The sequence below is a fragment of the Mytilus trossulus genome, chromosome 8 (assembly GCF_036588685.1).
Source record: "Mytilus trossulus isolate FHL-02 chromosome 8, PNRI_Mtr1.1.1.hap1, whole genome shotgun sequence".
NCBI classification, from domain to species: domain Eukaryota; kingdom Metazoa; phylum Mollusca; class Bivalvia; order Mytilida; family Mytilidae; genus Mytilus; species Mytilus trossulus.
In genome coordinates, this window is record NC_086380.1 from 75,279,101 (window position 1) to 75,299,819 (window position 20,719).

General features: G+C 34.0%; 1 protein-coding gene across 1 annotated transcript; it reads right to left on the reverse strand.

Moving 5' to 3' along the window:
- Positions 1 to 11,020: 11,020 nt before the first annotated feature.
- On the reverse strand, positions 11,021 to 11,515 carry LOC134727987 (craniofacial development protein 2-like). Its single transcript, XM_063592386.1, has one exon. The coding sequence runs from the start codon at positions 11,513 to 11,515 to the stop codon at positions 11,021 to 11,023; it is 495 nt and encodes a 164-aa protein (XP_063448456.1).
- Between the last annotated feature and the right edge of the window lie 9,204 nt (positions 11,516 to 20,719).

Genomic DNA, 20,719 nt, shown 5'->3' on the forward strand with positions numbered 1-20,719 from the left:
GTATAACACCAGTGATGTTAGGCTATCAACAACCTGCTCTGATTATTTAAATGCTCTACAACGTATTGTTTGGATACAAAGTTTAACATGAACCCCATTGTACTATAAATGTCCTAATAAGACACGCCCGTTATATTCCAATTTGCCACGCGAAAACGTCCCGGCGAGGCAAATTGCTGTTAAAAGATACATTTAGATCTCTGAATCTCTCGCTGGAGAGCGTACCCTTTAAGGTTTTGATTTCTTCGACAGTTTGTGATACATGTAATAACATAAATGTTGACGATCATATGTCGACATAATGTTTGTTGGTAATTGTTTTGATTGTTCTCAAATTGTTGCTGTGTCGTTGTTTTCGTTGTTTGCTGTTTTGACCTATTATATAATTGAACATATTATAAGCGTAAAATGCAGCTATTGTTTTCGATGTTAATGATTTAAATTTGTTTTTCATAAAAAGAGCAAGTAATTTGCAGTTGAAAAGGGACAAAAAGGTCCAAAATCACAATTAAAAGTTAAAGAGAGATCGTTTAAAAAGCTAAAAACGAAAATAAAAAAACATCTTCAAACAAAATTCTGCATAAAAGAACAAAAATTGAACAACACTAACCAAACAAATGCCAGGGTGCTCTCGAAAGATAGGCATAGCATACTCATCAGGCACCCGATGTGTTGCGCATGGGTAATTCGGGGATAATCTCATTGGAAAGTATCACAACATAGGTACGGAGGATGAGATTTTTGTAACGATAATTGCAGCATATCCGTGGTTGTCTGTGGCATATATACATTCGAAACGGGGAAAATGGTTTACGTATAACTTTGTAATCGGTAACTTCAACTTTATCACAAGTATAACGCTATTTAATTACCAAAAACAAATATAAAACATTATACCACTATAGAAATCATGAAGCCTTGTTTAATATCTTCTAGGTAAGGAGTAATATGATGTTAAGGAAATCAAGACGATCAAGCTCTGAACTATCATGTTTACTTCGATTCTTGCTACACAGAGATGGACTTTTACAAAACAATTCGCCAGCTTTTAAAATTAGCTGAACAGCACTGTTAGTTCAAACATAATGTATTGATCAAAATGACAAATAACCAGATACACGTTTTACAGCTTAATAAGATATTCGTCAAACGATACTGTCTTTAACATGTTTCATAAAGTATATCTAGGATATATCTTATACAATCCGAAAATCCTGTAAAATACGGACAGATTAAACTAAACATATACACTTAGAAGACAGTCTATAATACATAGCTATGTACCGTGCCGAATCCAAGAAAAAATCAACCATAAGCAGATGAATATGATAATAACACGGTAACCGCAGAGTATATGACAGCCAAACAGGGTAATTCAAATATCATGAAATTATTGAGAATTTTATATATAAATCAATACTAGTATACTGAAAACCAGTCGCACCAGAGAAGTTTACAAATATGTTATTCCTACCAGAAGTAGTTAATGGTACATTTTTGCATCCATCGCATAATATTTTTATCTCATTTCCGAACTTTTCATTTCTACAGAGATATCATCATGGCTATCTATGCACTTTTAAAAAGGCGGTGACCCTATTTTGGAATGTGTGAAATCAAGGGTGAAATAAGTGAGGCAGCATGTTGTATAATAGGTTCAAAAGAGGGATCTGGGAAACAGGCAAAGAGTTAGCAGTAGGAGAAAAAAATACTTAAAAGGAGGAATTTGGGGAAATGAGCAACTTCGTGTCATCTCCGACTTTATAAAGGAGATACATATGGGTATCTTGTCAGTTTATTTTTTATCTAGGATTTCAACTCCCTCTGATATCTTTCGCCCCTTTTTTCATATTCGTTTAGTGACAAATTTTAATTAATTATAGTATCTGAACTCTTATGATCATATATTCTCCTAATCTTGTTTCTGTATGACCTTTTTACGACCGAGGTGTCAAACAATTTACGTCACAGTCAACTCACAAAACTGCTGATCAGAACAGCATCTTACTAGTTTGATAATACCCATTGTCAACATGTATGTTGAGCAATTCATCTATGGTCATTGAACAATAAAACAGGTCAAAGATAAATCATTTCTCCAGTTGTTATCATATCGGTCAATAAATAATTGTGCATGTATTTTTATCCAATCAATGACATTGTTTTCTTAATCTTAAGGCTATTGTCTTTAAATTGATCTACTCAAGCAGCACTCGAGTTCAAAATATTGTGATCATTTAAATACACTTATTAGAAAAGGTCCTAGTATGACTTTTTATGATTTTTTATAGTCGCATAATAATTCTTTCAGGAAATTTGCAAAAAATATCTATTGGTTGTTATGGTGGGCATACCATTTCAATCAAATTCCATAACGTGTGCTGCATGGGCCCTCTTGTGTTTTTTCTTCTTCTAAAAATCGGTCTCCATTTGTGTTTCCTTTATTCCCTTTATGATAAGACGCTTCGGTATTTGAGATATCTCTATAAACAGTAGGTGACATAAGGGTTGCCAGGGAAAATGAACTCGATGGCATCATTTGGTAAAGTGACTTAAGTTACTAGTTAGTTTACGTGCGTTCGTGTGTGCATGTGATTTAGGTTTACCGTCGCTGTGTTGATTTCAACAACAAACAATTGTGTGATTCATTTCAATAAATTTAAACCCATAGAATATCTATATCTCAATAACTTTAGATGGGGATTAATACGGATGTTTGCGTACAACAGACAAATCGTGTCCTCTCAAGACGTTTCATGACGTAAATGTTTTATTATCGTGGTGAAACATACATGCAAAAAAAATTAATCAATATCTTCTCTCTATATGGATCAAGAATATACTCCCATGTCACCATTTCATATGATGTTGAATATCAATAGGGGCGGATCCAGCCATTTTTAAAGGGGGTCCCAACCCAGGATAAAGGGGGGGGGGGGTTCAACTATATGTCCCCATTCAAATGCATTGATCTTTTTAAAATAAAAAAAAAGTCCAACCCCCGGACCCCCCTGGATCCGCCACTGATTAGTGTGATAAAAAGTTTAAACCACTGCCGATTAGACTCCATTGTTAAAGATGGAGAAGTTAAACATAGTTATCCGCTTTCACGAGGGCCTGACTTTTAAAATCTGATAATAACGCCACCGTACGGTCTTCAACAATGAGACTCCAAATAGAGGCTCCGAAATGAAAATTGCGTAACAATGCAGATGAGAAAACTAACAGCCGGATGGGTGTACAAACGAATAAACGAAATACCATATATGATAGACAGGAACAAACGACAACCGCTGGTTTACAGTCTTCTGGAGGAGTTGAGAGTGTTTGTTGAAGTCAAACCCTCTACAAACCTAGAACAGTGGTATAACAGCGCAACATTTGAACAAAAGAACAAACTATACAAAAATATATCTATATCTATAATAATATTCAAGATAATCATCAAAAACAGAAAAATTTCCTTAAAATGACCCATTATTGGGCAGCAATCCAACAACGGGTTGTCCGATTCATCTGAAAATTTCAGGGGAGATAGATCTTGATCTGATAAACAATTCTCCCATGTCAGATTTGCTCTGAATGCTTTGATTTCAGAGATATGAGCTAAAATCTACATTTTACCCCTATGTTCTATTTTTAGCCATGGGTCACCGGACACATTTTTAGATACCATAATAATGATTGTGGCAAAGTTTAGTTAAATTTGGCCCAGTAGTTTCAGAGGAGAAGTTTTTTTTATAAAAGTCAACGACGGACGACGACGCCGGACGCCAAGTGATGAGAAAAGCTCACTTGGTCTTTAAAAGGTGATAATATTCATTATAGGATTGGAAAGTTGAGAGGGAATTTTTCCATGGCTTATCTATCTGGAAAACAAGCTCACATACCCTTTATTTTTTTGGTTTATTTATGGTTCCTTTATGTATTCATGCTTTCAATTAATATCAGATTTTAAAAAGGTTCTTATTTTGAAACAGAGTACAAAACATCCTGTAGCTGAATAATATAAACAAAAGATATTTCTGTTGTTTCGATTCAAACTTGTTCAAGTCAACAAGGTATTGTTACAGTATCGATACGAAATATCGATTGAATTTGAAGGAAATTTTGTTTATGTACATCAGATTGCAGTTCCAGAACACTCCATTGAGAAAATTGGTATATCAAAGAAATGATACTATATTATTAATAGTTTATTGAATAAATGCACAGTTATACCCCAATGGGGTTGAAGGCACATATAAATGAACACAATACATCATACAAAAATAACAACAAAAGAACAAACATTATATACATTAAGTATCTATCATGCAGTTGTTGAGTCCACTCTCCTCAGTGACCATGACTTTTTAACAAATGGAGCCGTATACTGCATAATTGACGGACACGAAAGACATAAAACCAATTTATCCACATTATCCATATTATCTATATCAGAATAGGTATTTCTAACTTTCTGTAAAAATTCAAGTCTCAAATCTTTATTTTTAATACATGTAAATAAAAAATGTTCTTCATCATCTATTTTATTTAAACAACAATGTTGACATAAACGTTCTTCCCTTTTTATATTTTTGTATCTACCCCTTTCAATTTCCAAAATATGGTCACTTACCCTTAATTTAGTAAATTTTTTCCTTATTTCAAAGTTATTCTCTTTAAGTAAATAAGGCTCAGTTTCATATTTCTTTTTGATTTTACTATAGATAAATAATTTATTATTTTCTGTTAAAGAATTTAATTTTTTAAAGAACAGCTTTTTATAGTTTTCTTGCATAATATCTTTCATGTGTTTATTCATTTTATATTTTTCTTTTATGAAGTCAATATTTTGTATATCAGATATATTTAAATTATTTTCATGAATTATATTTTTTACAAAAGTATACCAAGAATAGGTTCCTGATTCATCCAACAGTTTAGTTGTGCAGTATGCATCATATAACAACGGATTAATTTCTGTGTTAGATACTCTTGCCATATATTTTAGTGCTTGAACCTTTACATATACATCTATTGGATATTGTCCTAACTCTGCCCTTGATGCAATGTTAACTGCTTTTTTACTTAAACCTAGAATTATTTTGCAAAATTTTAAATTCACCTTTTCAATAAAGCTATTATCAATTGACGTAAGTAAATCAAAATCTTTATCATTATTTACTGCTCTACTCTGAGACCTTAGTACTTTTTCATAGTAGTCCATATACCAAATTTCTGAGTTATACATTAAAATTGGTTTTATTAAAGATTCAAATAGTTTTTTATGTATATTTATAGGTATATTTTCTATATTATACATATATTTAAACAAACTGAATAGAACTTTTGTGCCTTTTTTTGATAGTTCCATATGTGATGTATGGAATTTACCAGAAGCCTCTATAATATTACCTACATATTTATATTTTAATACTTTTTCTAATTTATAACCATCCAAAGTAAACTCTGCTTTAGTGTATGGTATGTTTTTTTGTTGAAATACTATCACTTTAGTTTTATTTATGTTAATTGACAACTGCCATTTTTTACAATAGTTGCTTAATTTCTCTAATGACTTCTGTAAATTATTGGTAATCTTTGTAATATATAAGTTGTCTAAAAGTCTTCAGCTATGAACCATGCAAGTCCAAATTTCAGACGCATTGTAATCCGTTACACGAGGGCTTGCGGAACAAAACGAAGTGACGACAGAGAAGCTCATTTTCACAAAAGTTCTAGTCATAATATAGGTGACTCAGCATTTTCTTCTTGTTATATAACGGTTCTATTGTTACGAAAACAGATATTGACCTCTGTTTTTTTAAGTATGTATAGAGAGTTTTAGATTTTAAATATCGATTGTTTGTAATGTGATATTGGGGTCCTTAGTTTGGTTTAACTTTTTAAACATTTTTTCTCTATTCTTAGATTATTGTGATCCTTATTCTCTATTCTTTTTTTATTCTGTTTTTCAATATCTTTTTTTTTTGGTAAATGTTTCTGTATAGATTTGGCCCAATATTCTTTTTTTTTCTCTAGACCTCGACCCACAGACCCTCTAATATGCACTTTGGAATGCCGTCTTGTAATTGACGGTATCGATTACCACTGAAGTTTTCAAACAAAAAAAATAATTACTAAAGTGAAACTTACTTTCGCATATACTTAGTTCTGAAAATGATTCTCAGAGCCCTCAGAAATCTTTTACACACAGGATACTATTTCAAATTATTTTGGAATGTCGACAGAACATAGTGACATGCTTATTGGAGAAACGTTAGACGATCTTATAGATGGATCAGCCACAGTTTCAAATATTCCTACAATCGGCGTGTTTCTGTTGGAAGGAAAGTGGTTCACACTGGACAATCGCAGACTGTGGGTCTTTCGTAAAGCTGAAAAACTAGGAATTATAGATTCCATTCCAGTGTATACTACTTCGTTTTCAGAGATGGATGCAAACAAATTTACAACATGTAATGAGGGAGTAAGTGTGGATGTACGAGGCAATGCTGGTGGATCAGTTTGGCGTCGGCGCAGAACGAGGAGATCTAGAAATCAATACCAAGACCATTATAGTGAAGACTCAAATCGCATGGATAATTATTCCGAAACCACAATTTATTCTAGATCAACAGATTATGCGTATTCTGCGCAAGCATGTGTCCCTTCTGTACCAACACATCATTCGTCTTCTCTCTTATCAGATCATTCGAGTTCCGAAAGATCTCGCTTTACTGATTCCGAATCGCCAAATTATTCAAGACAACCATTGTTTGAACAAACAAAAGCGCCTGCATATACAGAGAACGATAGGATTCAAGAAAATGAAGATTATACATGTGTGTGGTTATTGCTGTGTTTGGTTACATTTCTTGTTCTATTCTACATCTTTTATATCAATACATAGTTAATATTGTTATATGTTTAAGATCATGTATAAATAACTACTTAAATACTGTAAATAACAATGAATAATTAAGATACAAATGAATCTTTTATTAAAGCATCGCATCTGTCTAAAAGTGACTATATCAAAACAGTACTAAACGTGGAAAGGGGGTTGGGGTGTCAGCAAAATTAAGGGTGGTTTGGTTTAACAAAGGAGTCTGCAATAAATGTAGAAATCTTAATTATCAATTTATGTATAAATATTTATACTTAATTATACAAGTGTGGACACAGATGAGTGTGGATAGTATGTATGGATGTTTGACAGTGTCTTATGACAAAATGAGTTCTATGTTTTTCCTATATGGTGTCATTAACTATGTTGCACGATGACAACCAATCTGAGCATTATGAGTGTTATTTATTAAATTTTTTATGCCCCCACCTACGATAGTAAAGGGCATTATGTTTTCTGGTCTGTGGGTCCGTTCATTGTCCCGCTTTAGGTTAAAGTTTTTGGTCAAGGTAGTTTTGGATGAAGCTGAAGTCCAATCAACTTGAAACTTAGTACACATGTTCATTATGATATGATCTTTTTAATTTTAAAGCCAAATTAGACTTTTAACCCCAATTTCACGGTCTATTGAACATAGAAAATGAAAGTGGGAGTTTCAGGTTAAAGTTTTTGGTCAAGGTAGTTTTTGATGAAGCTGAAGTCAAATCAACTTGAAACTTAGTACACTTGTTGCATATGATATGATCTTTCTAATTCTAAATCCAAATTAGACTTATGACCCCAATTTCACGGTCCATTGAACATAGAAAATGAAAGTGGGAGTTTCAGGTTAAAGTTTTTGGTCAAGGTAGTTTTTAATGAAATTGAAGTCATATCATCTTGAAACTTAGTACACATGTTCCCTAAAGTATAATCCTCCTTATTTTAATGCCAATTAGATTTTTACCCTATTTCACGGTCCATGGAACATGGATAATGATTGAGTGGGGCATCCGTGTACTTTGGACACATTCTTGTATTTTTTTATGTTCAAGACCGGCATGGAGGAGACAGTAATTACATTAGTTACCAAATGATTATGATAGAATATGTTCTACATCTTTGATTTTGGATACATTTTGTAGCTAGGAGAGCAACACATACTAGGTTCTTTTTTCACGTGTATTTTTTTTCTTAATGGGAGATAATATCTAGTTTTAAGAACATGATATAAGGAACCTGTAATTCAGTGGTTGTTGTTTGTTTATGTGTTACATAGAAGTTTTTTGTTTATTTTTTCAATAAAAATAAGGCCATTAGTTTTCTCGCTTGAATTGTTTTACATTTTCATTTCAGGGCATGTTATAGATGATTATGCGGTATTGGCTTTGCTCATTGTTTATGGCCGTAAAGTGACCTGTAGTTGTTAATTTCTGTGTCGATTTGGTCTCTTGTGGAGAATTGTCTCGTTGGCAATCATACATGTACCACCTCTTTTTTATATGTATTTGCTTAATATTGGTATTTGGTATGGTTCTATTTATATTACTTTGTGGTGGATCGTCAGTATCATTAGTTAAAATTTAGTGTTAAAATTTCAAATTGTTCCTCAGATTAGAATACATTTATTGGTTTTTAATAATGACAATGCCTGACAAGATACTTGGGGATAGATGATCTAGGAAATAAACTTATGTGCTGATTTATATCAATTCTTTGATTATATCTCCTCCAAAGCTGGTCAAAGCAAAGAAAATTATTTTACTTAATTATATTAATACTGTCACTGATATCAAACGTTTACAGCCGCAATATGTGTTTGGTTTATATAATGGTAATAAATGCAAGTGACGGTTGCATCTTCATGTGTCAATGCCAATGAATATCACTTTCCTCCAATAACCCCATGTAATGAATCCAGAAAAAAAGGGAGTTAAAGGAGCACTCCCCACTTTTTTTTTTATCGTCAAAACAATCCAAAAATATCATCTTTCTCACTAATTATATGAATCGTTCAAAACATGTTTCGCCTCGCTAATTCCATTTCACACCATTACGACCCCCTTTCAATTGTCATGAATCTCCTCCAAAAATGGCATTCGAAAAAGTAATAGAATTGCGAATGAGCAGAAAACAGCACTCAATGCAGCGGGAAAATCCCACCACGGCTTCATCTGGCTCATACACAATAATGTATATTAGTTCAGCAAAATGGACGCCACACTAAACTTCCGAACATATAAATGACCACAATTAAAGAAACCCAAGACAAACGAAGGCAAAGGTTTCTTACTAGGTGTATAAATACGGTCGGTGAGTCAGTCTGTTCGTCTGTCCATCCGTCAGTCCGTCAAATAAGTTTTCCAGGCTCTTTTGTTTCATTCTTGAGATATTGATTATATATTTATTGTATTGTTTAATCATGACAATTTACAGGTCAAGTTCGATCGATTTTCACGACTTTTATTTCTTCTCTTTGTTTAGGTGCCCTTTCCATAGAATTGAATTGATGAAATACTCAGATTTCTATTCAAAGGAAAATTACTTTTTTTTAAAACTTTCCCTAGAAATAAATTTTAGATTTCTTAATAAAAGTCGTTGTATTAAAATAAATGACATTTCAGATTTCGTTCCTTTACACTGATTTTTTAACCGGTAGGGGACTATGTATCGCCATGCAATACTCACATAATGCTTGTTCAATATCAGCTTTTAATTTTAATCTTATTCCTAATGAAATATAAAATTATTCATTTCGTTATTCATAAAGTGTCATGCGTCTGCAGCTGGTTGAGATTCGGATTCAATTTCTTTTCGTGTGCATTCAAATATTAAAGATTTATCCAAACAAAAAGCATTACGTCGAGAATGTTGTTAGTAATTCATTTTTATTTATATATATATATATAACATAAAAACAAGCGCACTTCATTTTAGGTCTTCATTTCTAAAGAAAAAGTCAAATATTGGGTTCTCAGACATCTGTGTACTAGCTTAAACTGTGTTCTAAAAGTACACAGATGTCTGTGAACCCAAATTTGGACTTGAACCCAATTTTGGACTTAATACATGTATGTCAAACATTTTGTCAAACGATTATTCTAGTTTATATATTTCTTTGGAATAAAATGCATTTGGATGATGATATCAGAAAGAACACACACTGTTTGTCATGTTTGTCCCCTGTTGCTGTATATATATATATATATCATATTTGTTTATCGTTCATTTATGAATGTTAGTTTTCGATTTTTAATTGTGTTTTTTTTATATTTTTTTTGTCATTTCCAAGTAATTTTGTTACTATGTTGTATGTTCTTACTCATTATTGACGACTGTATGGTGACTTAAAGTTATGTGCTTCTACGTCGTTTTGTCTCTGGTGAAGAGTTGTCGCTAACAACGGTCGAAAACTACCATTTGACGCCGGACGGTAAAAGCCATCCGTTATGATCACTTTTTACAACACGGCCCCGTAATATGCACAGATGAATATATCTGCTTTATACAATCATCATATATTTGCCACATTGCATTTGAAGATATTTGTCTCAAGTTGTTTTATTTTTCCATTTGATCTTGTTTGTCCATCATACAACAAGTAATCGTAACCTAGAAAGTAATATAACAGAAATATTGTCCTAATTGCTTTTGGTCTCAGACTCTGAGTTATCCTGATTCCGATTAAAGGCTTGGGTTAACAGACGGACGCACGATACTGCACACTGTTAACATGATTATAATCAGTGTTGTGATTCAATCCTGTAGATCGTACTCAGTATACATCATCATATGTGTATAGTTCGATCGCTTATCGGAACTTGACTGATACCGAACATTTATCTTAATTTGGTTATTGTTATTCATCATTTAATAATTGTTTGATTTAATCAATAATTTTACATCTTTTGCTGGAAAAGGGGTTTTAAGCGGGGGTCACACATTCCCTTCTAATTTTACTGCCGTCCTTAACTGGACCATTCCTGATTAAAAATCGTCAAATCCTGCATGTGTATCGTGGCTATAGAGATTGAAATTTCAATCAAAATGTGTAGGGACATTTTATTCACGGCAACAACCAGTTATTTTTCACGAAGCGTTTAGAATCCGCCGTTTTAGTCTGAGATTGTTTCAATTATACGGTTCTCAATCTGATATTACAAGACATAAATCATGTGCTGGTACTTTACTGATAAGGGATTGTAATTTGTCATAAAACTTATTCTTGTCCTCAATACTAGCTTCGTTGGTAGGTGCATAGCATTGAATCACTGACAGTTTTGAGTATTTTGAGTAAAACCTTGCCATAATAAGCCTTTCATCCACTGGTTGCCATTCTAGAAGAGCTATTTTTGCTTCCTTGCTTAGTACTAAAGCAACTCCCTCATAGTGTTTGTTGTCTGTTCGGCCTGAGTACAATATGGTATCACCTGTGTCCGTTGAGATCGATCCGTTGTTTAACCATCCGCATTCACTGACACCTAGTATACTGATGTTATACCTTCTCATCTCATTGACAACTTGTGCTGTCTCATACATGGTCCGCACATTCCATGCCCCTATGCTGAGAACATTTTTTGGCGTTAAGAGTCCACACTTCTTGCCCCTAGCTGCATTTCTGCTTTCACTAGACACATTCATTGGGTCATCAGTGTTTCTTTTGGTGTGGTTTCCGTAATCAGCTTCTTTTGTAATTGGTGATCTAAATGCAAAGATTGGGGTAGATAACTTATTTAAGGAAAGAATAATGGGCAGACATGGATGTGGAGAATGCAATGAAAATGGTGGACTTTTAGTAGATTTATGTGGCTTGAATGATCTAGTTATTGGAGGTTCCTTATTTCCACACAAGGACATTCACAAGCTTACATGGAATTCACCAAATGGCAGGGACCAAAACCAGATAGACCACATAATTATAAATGGAAGATGGAGAAAGTCTCTGATGGATGTCTGTGTGAAAAGGGGAGCCGATTGTGGAAGTGACCACCACCTTCTACTTGGGAAAATTAAACTTAAACTGAGAAAGGTAGCCAGACCACAGCATAACAGAAAAATATATAACATCCACCGCCTCAAAGACAATCTGATAAGACAAAAATTCAACATCAGCATAAGAAACCAATACCAAACACTACACACTATCAGTGAAAACCACGACAACATTGGTCCTGATCTAAACGAACATTGGAACAAAGTAAAAACTATGTTTAACGATACAGCTGAAAATGTACTTGGAATTAGAGACAGTACAAGGAAAAGGTGGATTTCAGATACAACCTGGAATGTTATTGAAAAGAGAAGATCTACAAAAAGCAAGTGCAATCAGGCAAGATCAGAAAGGTTGAAAGAAAAGCTTCAAAAAGAATACTCAGAGCTAAATAAAGAAGTTAAGAAAAAAGCTAGAGAAGACAAATTACAATACATTGAAGGATTGGCAAATGAAGCAGAAGAGGCATGCAAACATGGAGAACTAAGTACTGTATATAAGATCACTAAACAGCTATGTGGTAAAAGTAACAACAATGACACACCAGTTTTAAGCAAGAATGGAGAGGTAATAACATCAGAAGCACAGAAACTTGAAAGATGGGCAGAGCACTTTCGGGAAGTTCTGAACAGAGAACCACCAGACAAACCAGCTCAATTTGATAACACCGAAGACAAGATCGAAATTGATATATCAGAAGAAAAAATTGAACTTGGTGAAATAAAGAAAGCATTATGCAAGCTAAAAAATAGTAAATCAGCTGGAGTAGACAACATTAGTGCAGAACTCCTTAAGGCAGATGTGGAAACAACAGCATCAATACTGCAAACACTATTTAGCAAAATATGGGAGGATGAAATTATACCTGAAGACTGGGAAGAAGGACTACTAGTTAAACTTGCCAAGAAAGGTGACATGAAAAATTGCAACAACTGGAGAGGTATATCTCTACTGTCTGTACCTGCAAAAGTTTTCCTGAGAGTTATTGCCAAGCGAATAGTAGATGCTTTAGATGACACCCTGCGGAATGAACAAGCAGGTTTTAGAGCCAATAAAGGGTGCAGTGACCACATATTCACACTCAGAAACATCATTGAGCAGTGCATAGAATGGCAACACAACATCGTCATAAACTTTGTGGACTTTGAAAAGGCTTTTTGATAGCTTGGACAGAAACAGCATGTGGGACATAATGAGATCGTATGGCATACCTGAGAAAATAATTAGCATGATCAAATTATTTTACAACAACTACAGATGCTGTGTCCTACACAATGGAACCCAATCCACTTGGTTTAATGTACAATCTGGAGTAAGACAAGGATGCATCATCTCTCCCCTTCTTTTCCTCATTGTCATCGACTGGTGCATGAGAAGAACACTAGGCAATAGAGTAACTGGAATAAGATGGTCGATGAACACAATCTTAGAAGATCTAGATTTTGCAGACGACATATGCCTTTTATCAACAACTAGAGCAAACATGCAGAACAAAACATCAAGACTACATGACACTGCTCTATCTGTAGGTTTAAAGATAAATGCGCAAAAGACAAAGATAATTAGCCTTAATGAAAAAACTAGTAAACAACCCATAACACTTAAAGGAGACAACATAGAAGAAGTGGAAAATTTTACTTATCTAACATTCCAACTGACTCCATTTTCAGAAAACGAAATCTGTAACAAACATAAACTTTTAGCCACCGCTTTACAAGCAGAGCCAAATACAATGAAAGTTCCAACTATGTATTGGCTTCCGAAGCTACACAAAACCCCTTACAAATATAGATTTATTTCGTCTTCAAGCCATTGTTCAACTACTAAATTGTCTATTATTCTTACCAGCACACTTGGTACAATTAAAAACCTTATAATAAATTGTTCAAATAAGGCCTTCGAAAATAGTGGAATAAATTACTTTTGGAGTGTCAAGAACTCGTTGGAAGTACTTGATAAATTGCATGCTTATATTGGTGATTTTGAATCTGTTCAAAGTTTTGATTTTTCTACCCTGTATACCACATTGCCTCACATTCTCATTAAGAAAAAATTCACACATCTAATTAAATGGGCATTCAAAAAATCAGAATGTGAATATATATGTTCAAACTCTTTTAGGTCATTTTTTAGTTGCAATAAACAAAAAAACTATGTTAATTGGACATGCTTTGATACTATATATGCCCTTGAATTTTTACTAGATAACATTTTTGTTCGCTTTGGGGATTCCGTATATCGTCAGATTATCGGAATTCCAATGGGGACTAACTGTGCACCACTTATTGCGGACCTCTTTTTGTATTGTTACGAGTTACAATTTATGACAAAAATAAGCAAAGACCCATCAAAACAACATCTGATAAACAAATTTAATAATACTTTTAGATATTTGGATGATATTTTGGCTCTCAATAATGACGACTTCAGTATGTATATTAATGAAATTTATCCTGGTGAACTCACTTTAAATAAAGCTAATACTAACAACGACCACTGCCCTTTCCTCGATCTTGATATCTATATCACTAACGGAAAGCTGAATACTAAAATTTATGATAAAAGGGATGATTTTTCATTTCCTATCGTTAATTATCCGTTTTTAGATGGTGACGTTCCCTTGTCACCATCTTACGGTGTTTATATATCTCAACTTGTACGATTCGCTCGTGTATGTAACAATGTCTTAGATTTTAACGAGAGAAATTTATGTATTACTGAAAAATTATTACACCAGGGTTTTCGATATCACAAACTAGTCAAAACATTTACTAAATTTTATCATCGGTATAAAGACATCATTCGTAAATATAGCTCAACATGCAGACTTTTTATACGTTCAGGTATTTCACATCCAATTTTTTATGGAAATATTCTTTATAAAGCACAAAGGTGTCAGTATTCACCTCATAAACTTACAAAACCTTTGAATAGACTTATTAAGAAGGGATATAATTACGATACTGTTGTCAAGTCATTAAAGATTGCATATTTTGGCGTTAATATTGAGTCACTGATGAGGTCTTTGCGTCGGAACTAAACACATTTATTCTAAAAACAGTTGTTGGCATGACACGGGTTATGTTCTTCTCATATATGTTATGATGGTATGATACTAAACCCCTTACGGGAAGGATTGTGCCTGATGTTCATATGATGAAATCATAATCTTTCAGTCAGTTTAATTGAAGTCTGGAGCTGGCATGTCAGTTAACTGCTAGTAGTCTGTTGTTATTTATGTATTATTGTCATTTTGTTTATTTTCTTTGGTTACATCTTCTGACATCAGACTCGGACTTCTCTTGAACTGACTTTTAATGTGCGTATTGTTATGCTTTTACTTTTCTACACTGGTTAGAGGTATAGGGGGAGGGTTGAGATCTCACAAACATGTTTAACCCCGCCGCATTTTTGCGCCTGTCCCAAGTCAGGAGCCTCTGGCCTTTGTTAGTCTTGTATTATTTAAATTTTAGTTTCTTGTGTACAATTTGGAAATTAGTATGGCGTTCATTATCACTGAACTAGTATATATTTGTTTAGGGGCCAGCTGAAGGACGCCTCCAGGTGCGGGAATTTCTCGCTACATTGAAGACCTGTTGGTGACCTTCTGCTGTTGTGTTTTTTTATTTTGGTCGGGTTGTTGTCTCTTTGACACATTCCCCATTTCCATTCTCAATTTTATTTTTTACAGAGTTTGTCTTTAGTGCCGTGTGGAGGCAGTAGAGTGCCTCCCCGTGCTTCAGGTTTATGCTCTTATAATATACTAGATTATGGAGTGTGTGTCCGAGCGAGAACTTCTCTAGTTCATTACTTTAGGAATGTTTATCAAAAAGTAGTATTTCAATATTCAGCCCCATTCTACTAATTGGTCAGCCATCAGTCATACCCTGATATACACTATCTTTTTCGGGTAATTAATACTGATAGCGTTCGACATTTTCAGCCGAACAAATTTATCACTTTTACTTAACTTTATTATTGTATGCTGGTTCATATTCTGGACGCCAATCTTTGCTCCTTTATTATGTAATTCACTAACAAAACAATTATGAAATTAAGAAACGGAAAAATACTAAATACTAAACTTGTTCAAAGGGTATCTACACGTCTCAATTTTCAAAATCGGTTATCTAAAAATACTACCATCGCTAACATTTTTAACAATAAAAATCGTGGTTACCCTTCTATCGATAAGTGTCATGCCAAAAAATGACTTACATGTCCCCGTCTTTCCACCAACAATACGGTAAGGTCCACGTTTAATGGTCGCACATTTTCTTTAAATTTTGAAACTGATATTACTTGAAAAACAAACAGTATTATTTATTTACTCACATGAAACAAACCGGGATGTGGTATTCAGTACGTAGGAGAAACTGGGAGATATTTATCAAAACGCACTCAAGAACATCTGTATCGTTTTAAAAGACCTAATAAATTCAAAAGTATCATTTACCAACACCTTAAGAAGCACAACCATCCTTTTAAATATTTAGCAGTTCAACCTTTAGAAGTAGTAAATAAGCAGCCTGGTGAATCGCATTCAAAGTTTGTACGATCACGGAAAATAATTGAATTAAATTGGATTAAAAAATTACAGACAGTTTACCCTCTCGGTCTAAATGATAATATCATGGGAATTGGTAATATATCTAGAACCAATTCCGTTAACATTTTGGATATTGTTTCTAAAACTGTTCGTAAAAACCGTTCTCACGGTTGTAGAACAAATCGCAATCAAAGAAAATTTCGGGCCAATCATACCAATATTTCGGACCTTATTTCTATTTCAAAAAACAACGGCAGACATTATCTGTTAACAAAACTCTGTTCTTTACCGGTTAATAAGTTAAATAAAATTTTGGAGGATTGCAACACAATTTCATATAGCAGTCCTAAGTATGAAATTGTTCAAATTATTATGGCATATTGTTATTCTAAATTATTTCCCAAAATTGATCGCCCTGAAGATCATAAAAAACATTTTATTAAAATTAAGTATGTCAACAAAGGCTTTGATTTTGTAAATATTGCCGGTATATTTAACGACCATTCTGTTAAAGAACAAATTCCTGGATATTTTGACAATACTGAGCTACCTCTTATTTGTTATATTTACAAGAAATCTACCCGGAAATTTGTGTTTAATTATAGTCAATTGTGTAAAGATGTTAATATCAGTGAAAATACACCTACTTCATGTAATTGCAGTAATTCCGAATATATTTATGGACCCATTTCCCATGTTATAACAGGAGATCTTAACATCGTTCAAGACCGAGAGTTAAAATCATTTCTCAGTAAAGGACCTAAATATCGTCCCCCGTCAATTATTAATTGGAATGAGTGTCGTAATATCATCCACGACTCACTCCTTACTTACTGTATGAAATGGATAAAACGGGAAAAAGCTGACAAAAAATCTTTGGACTCTTTTTTTAATTCAGTAATGAAGATAGTTGATATACGTATTCAACATTTTAAAGAACATTTTACTATTAACAATAACCACAATAAACCTATTTCTCGTATCAAACATAAACTAAAAGAACTAGCCAAGGAATTTGTTTTTGTCCCGGCCGATAAAGCTGCTAATAATATTATTGTTGTTTGACGTAAATTTTACATCGAGGTTCTGAAAAAGGAAATCACCAATTCACCAACATTCCAACTGACTCCATTTTCAGAAAACGAAATCTGTAACAAACATAAACTTTTAGCCACCGCTTTACAAGCAGAGCCAAATACAATGAAAGTTCCAACTATGTATTGGCTTCCGAAGCTACACAAAACCCCTTACAAATATAGATTTATTTCGTCTTCAAGCCATTGTTCAACTACTAAATTGTCTATTATTCTTACCAGCACACTTGGTACAATTAAAAACCTTATAATAAATTGTTCAAATAAGGCCTTCGAAAATAGTGGAATAAATTACTTTTGGAGTGTCAAGAACTCGTTGGAAGTACTTGATAAATTGCATGCTTATATTGGTGATTTTGAATCTGTTCAAAGTTTTGATTTTTCTACCCTGTATACCACATTGCCTCACATTCTCATTAAGAAAAAATTCACACATCTAATTAAATGGGCATTCAAAAAATCAGAATGTGAATATATATGTTCAAACTCTTTTAGGTCATTTTTTAGTTGCAATAAACAAAAAAACTATGTTAATTGGACATGCTTTGATACTATATATGCCCTTGAATTTTTACTAGATAACATTTTTGTTCGCTTTGGGGATTCCGTATATCGTCAGATTATCGGAATTCCAATGGGGACTAACTGTGCACCACTTATTGCGGACCTCTTTTTGTATTGTTACGAGTTACAATTTATGACAAAAATAAGCAAAGACCCATCAAAACAACATCTGATAAACAAATTTAATAATACTTTTAGATATTTGGATGATATTTTGGCTCTCAATAATGACGACTTCAGTATGTATATTAATGAAATTTATCCTGGTGAACTCACTTTAAATAAAGCTAATACTAACAACGACCACTGCCCTTTCCTCGATCTTGATATCTATATCACTAACGGAAAGCTGAATACTAAAATTTATGATAAAAGGGATGATTTTTCATTTCCTATCGTTAATTATCCGTTTTTAGATGGTGACGTTCCCTTGTCACCATCTTACGGTGTTTATATATCTCAACTTGTACGATTCGCTCGTGTATGTAACAATGTCTTAGATTTTAACGAGAGAAATTTATGTATTACTGAAAAATTATTACACCAGGGTTTTCGATATCACAAACTAGTCAAAACATTTACTAAATTTTATCATCGGTATAAAGACATCATTCGTAAATATAGCTCAACATGCAGACTTTTTATACGTTCAGGTATTTCACATCCAATTTTTTATGGAAATATTCTTTATAAAGCACAAAGGTGTCAGTATTCACCTCATAAACTTACAAAACCTTTGAATAGACTTATTAAGAAGGGATATAATTACGATACTGTTGTCAAGTCATTAAAGATTGCATATTTTGGCGTTAATATTGAGTCACTGATGAGGTCTTTGCGTCGGAACTAAACACATTTATTCTAAAAACAGTTGTTGGCATGACACGGGTTATGTTCTTCTCATATATGTTATGATGGTATGATACTAAACCCCTTACGGGAAGGATTGTGCCTGATGTTCATATGATGAAATCATAATCTTTCAGTCAGTTTAATTGAAGTCTGGAGCTGGCATGTCAGTTAACTGCTAGTAGTCTGTTGTTATTTATGTATTATTGTCATTTTGTTTATTTTCTTTGGTTACATCTTCTGACATCAGACTCGGACTTCTCTTGAACTGACTTTTAATGTGCGTATTGTTATGCTTTTACTTTTCTACACTGGTTAGAGGTATAGGGGGAGGGTTGAGATCTCACAAACATGTTTAACCCCGCCGCATTTTTGCGCCTGTCCCAAGTCAGGAGCCTCTGGCCTTTGTTAGTCTTGTATTATTTAAATTTTAGTTTCTTGTGTACAATTTGGAAATTAGTATGGCGTTCATTATCACTGAACTAGTATATATTTGTTTAGGGGCCAGCTGAAGGACGCCTCCAGGTGCGGGAATTTCTCGCTACATTGAAGACCTGTTGGTGACCTTCTGCTGTTGTGTTTTTTTATTTTGGTCGGGTTGTTGTCTCTTTGACACATTCCCCATTTCCATTCTCAATTTTACTAACATCAGCCAGGACAACGGCACTAGCAAAGATATAATGGCAAGGATCAACAAAGCCAGAACTTCTTTCTGCAGATTACTAACAGTATGGAAAACAACATCAATATCCAGGTCCACAAAAATCAAAATATATAATAGTAATGTAAAATCAGTTTTGCTATATGGTGCAGAGTCATGGAGGGTTATAAAATCTGACTTCAACAAACTGTCATCTTTCCACAATACATGTCTTCGGAAAATTTGCAAGATCTTCTGGCCAAAAACCATCAGTAATAAAGATCTATACACCCTAACCTTACAACGAGACATCAGAGTTGAAATTAAAGAAAGGCGATGGAAATGGATAGGCCATGTTCTACGGAAAGACAAACATGACATCACAAGGATAGCTCTTCGTTGGACACCAGCAGAGGGGAGAAGAAAGAGAGGGAGACCTAAAGAGACATGGCGACGTACAATAGAAAGCGAACTAAGAGCCATGGGAATGACATGGGGAAAAGCCGAAAGAAAGGCACAAGACAGGCAACAGTGGAGGGCGTTGGTAGTGGCCTCATGTGCAAGTATGCACGAAGAGGATTAAGAAGAAAGAATCTGATATTAATCCGAATTGTATACTCTCACATGGTAAAAAAAAATCCGAAACTGTTCCGACAGCGTCCCGATTATACCGAATGTAATCCGACAAAGACTTAGGCAGGGACCAGACAGTGAACCGATGCTGACGGAAGACATCCGTTAGAAAACTATCGCCATCTTATGAATGATACAGTCGGACCGCAACCCTATCACAGTATGCTGTACCGCATTGCAAACGACACGGTCGTGGCCGGCATAATTTCTGAATTTTAAATTAATTACGAAACTCGGTTCCGGAACTGTTTCGGCAAATACTGTTCGCATTCGCCACTACAAAGACTCTGGTTGCAATCTGAAATAAATTGGCAAAACAACAACAATGACAAATTTCTCCAGATCATGCCCGTTCCACAGGAGACCGTCAAGAAAACACAGAACCTTTTTACGATTTTAATCAGATACAGAAGAATCTGTCACGACATAATTATATAGTCGCGATTGTGATCCGACTAGACATAATCGGCCGAGTCTCCTCGAATGTAACCTGACGGACATCCGCAGTTGTGGGGTGCTTGGCCGA

What these genes read in the sequence shown, in the direction of transcription:
- LOC134727987 (XM_063592386.1), bottom strand. Translation starts at nt 11,515, where the DNA reads ATGAATGTGTCTAGTGAAAGCAGAAATGCAGCTAGGGGCAAGAAGTGT.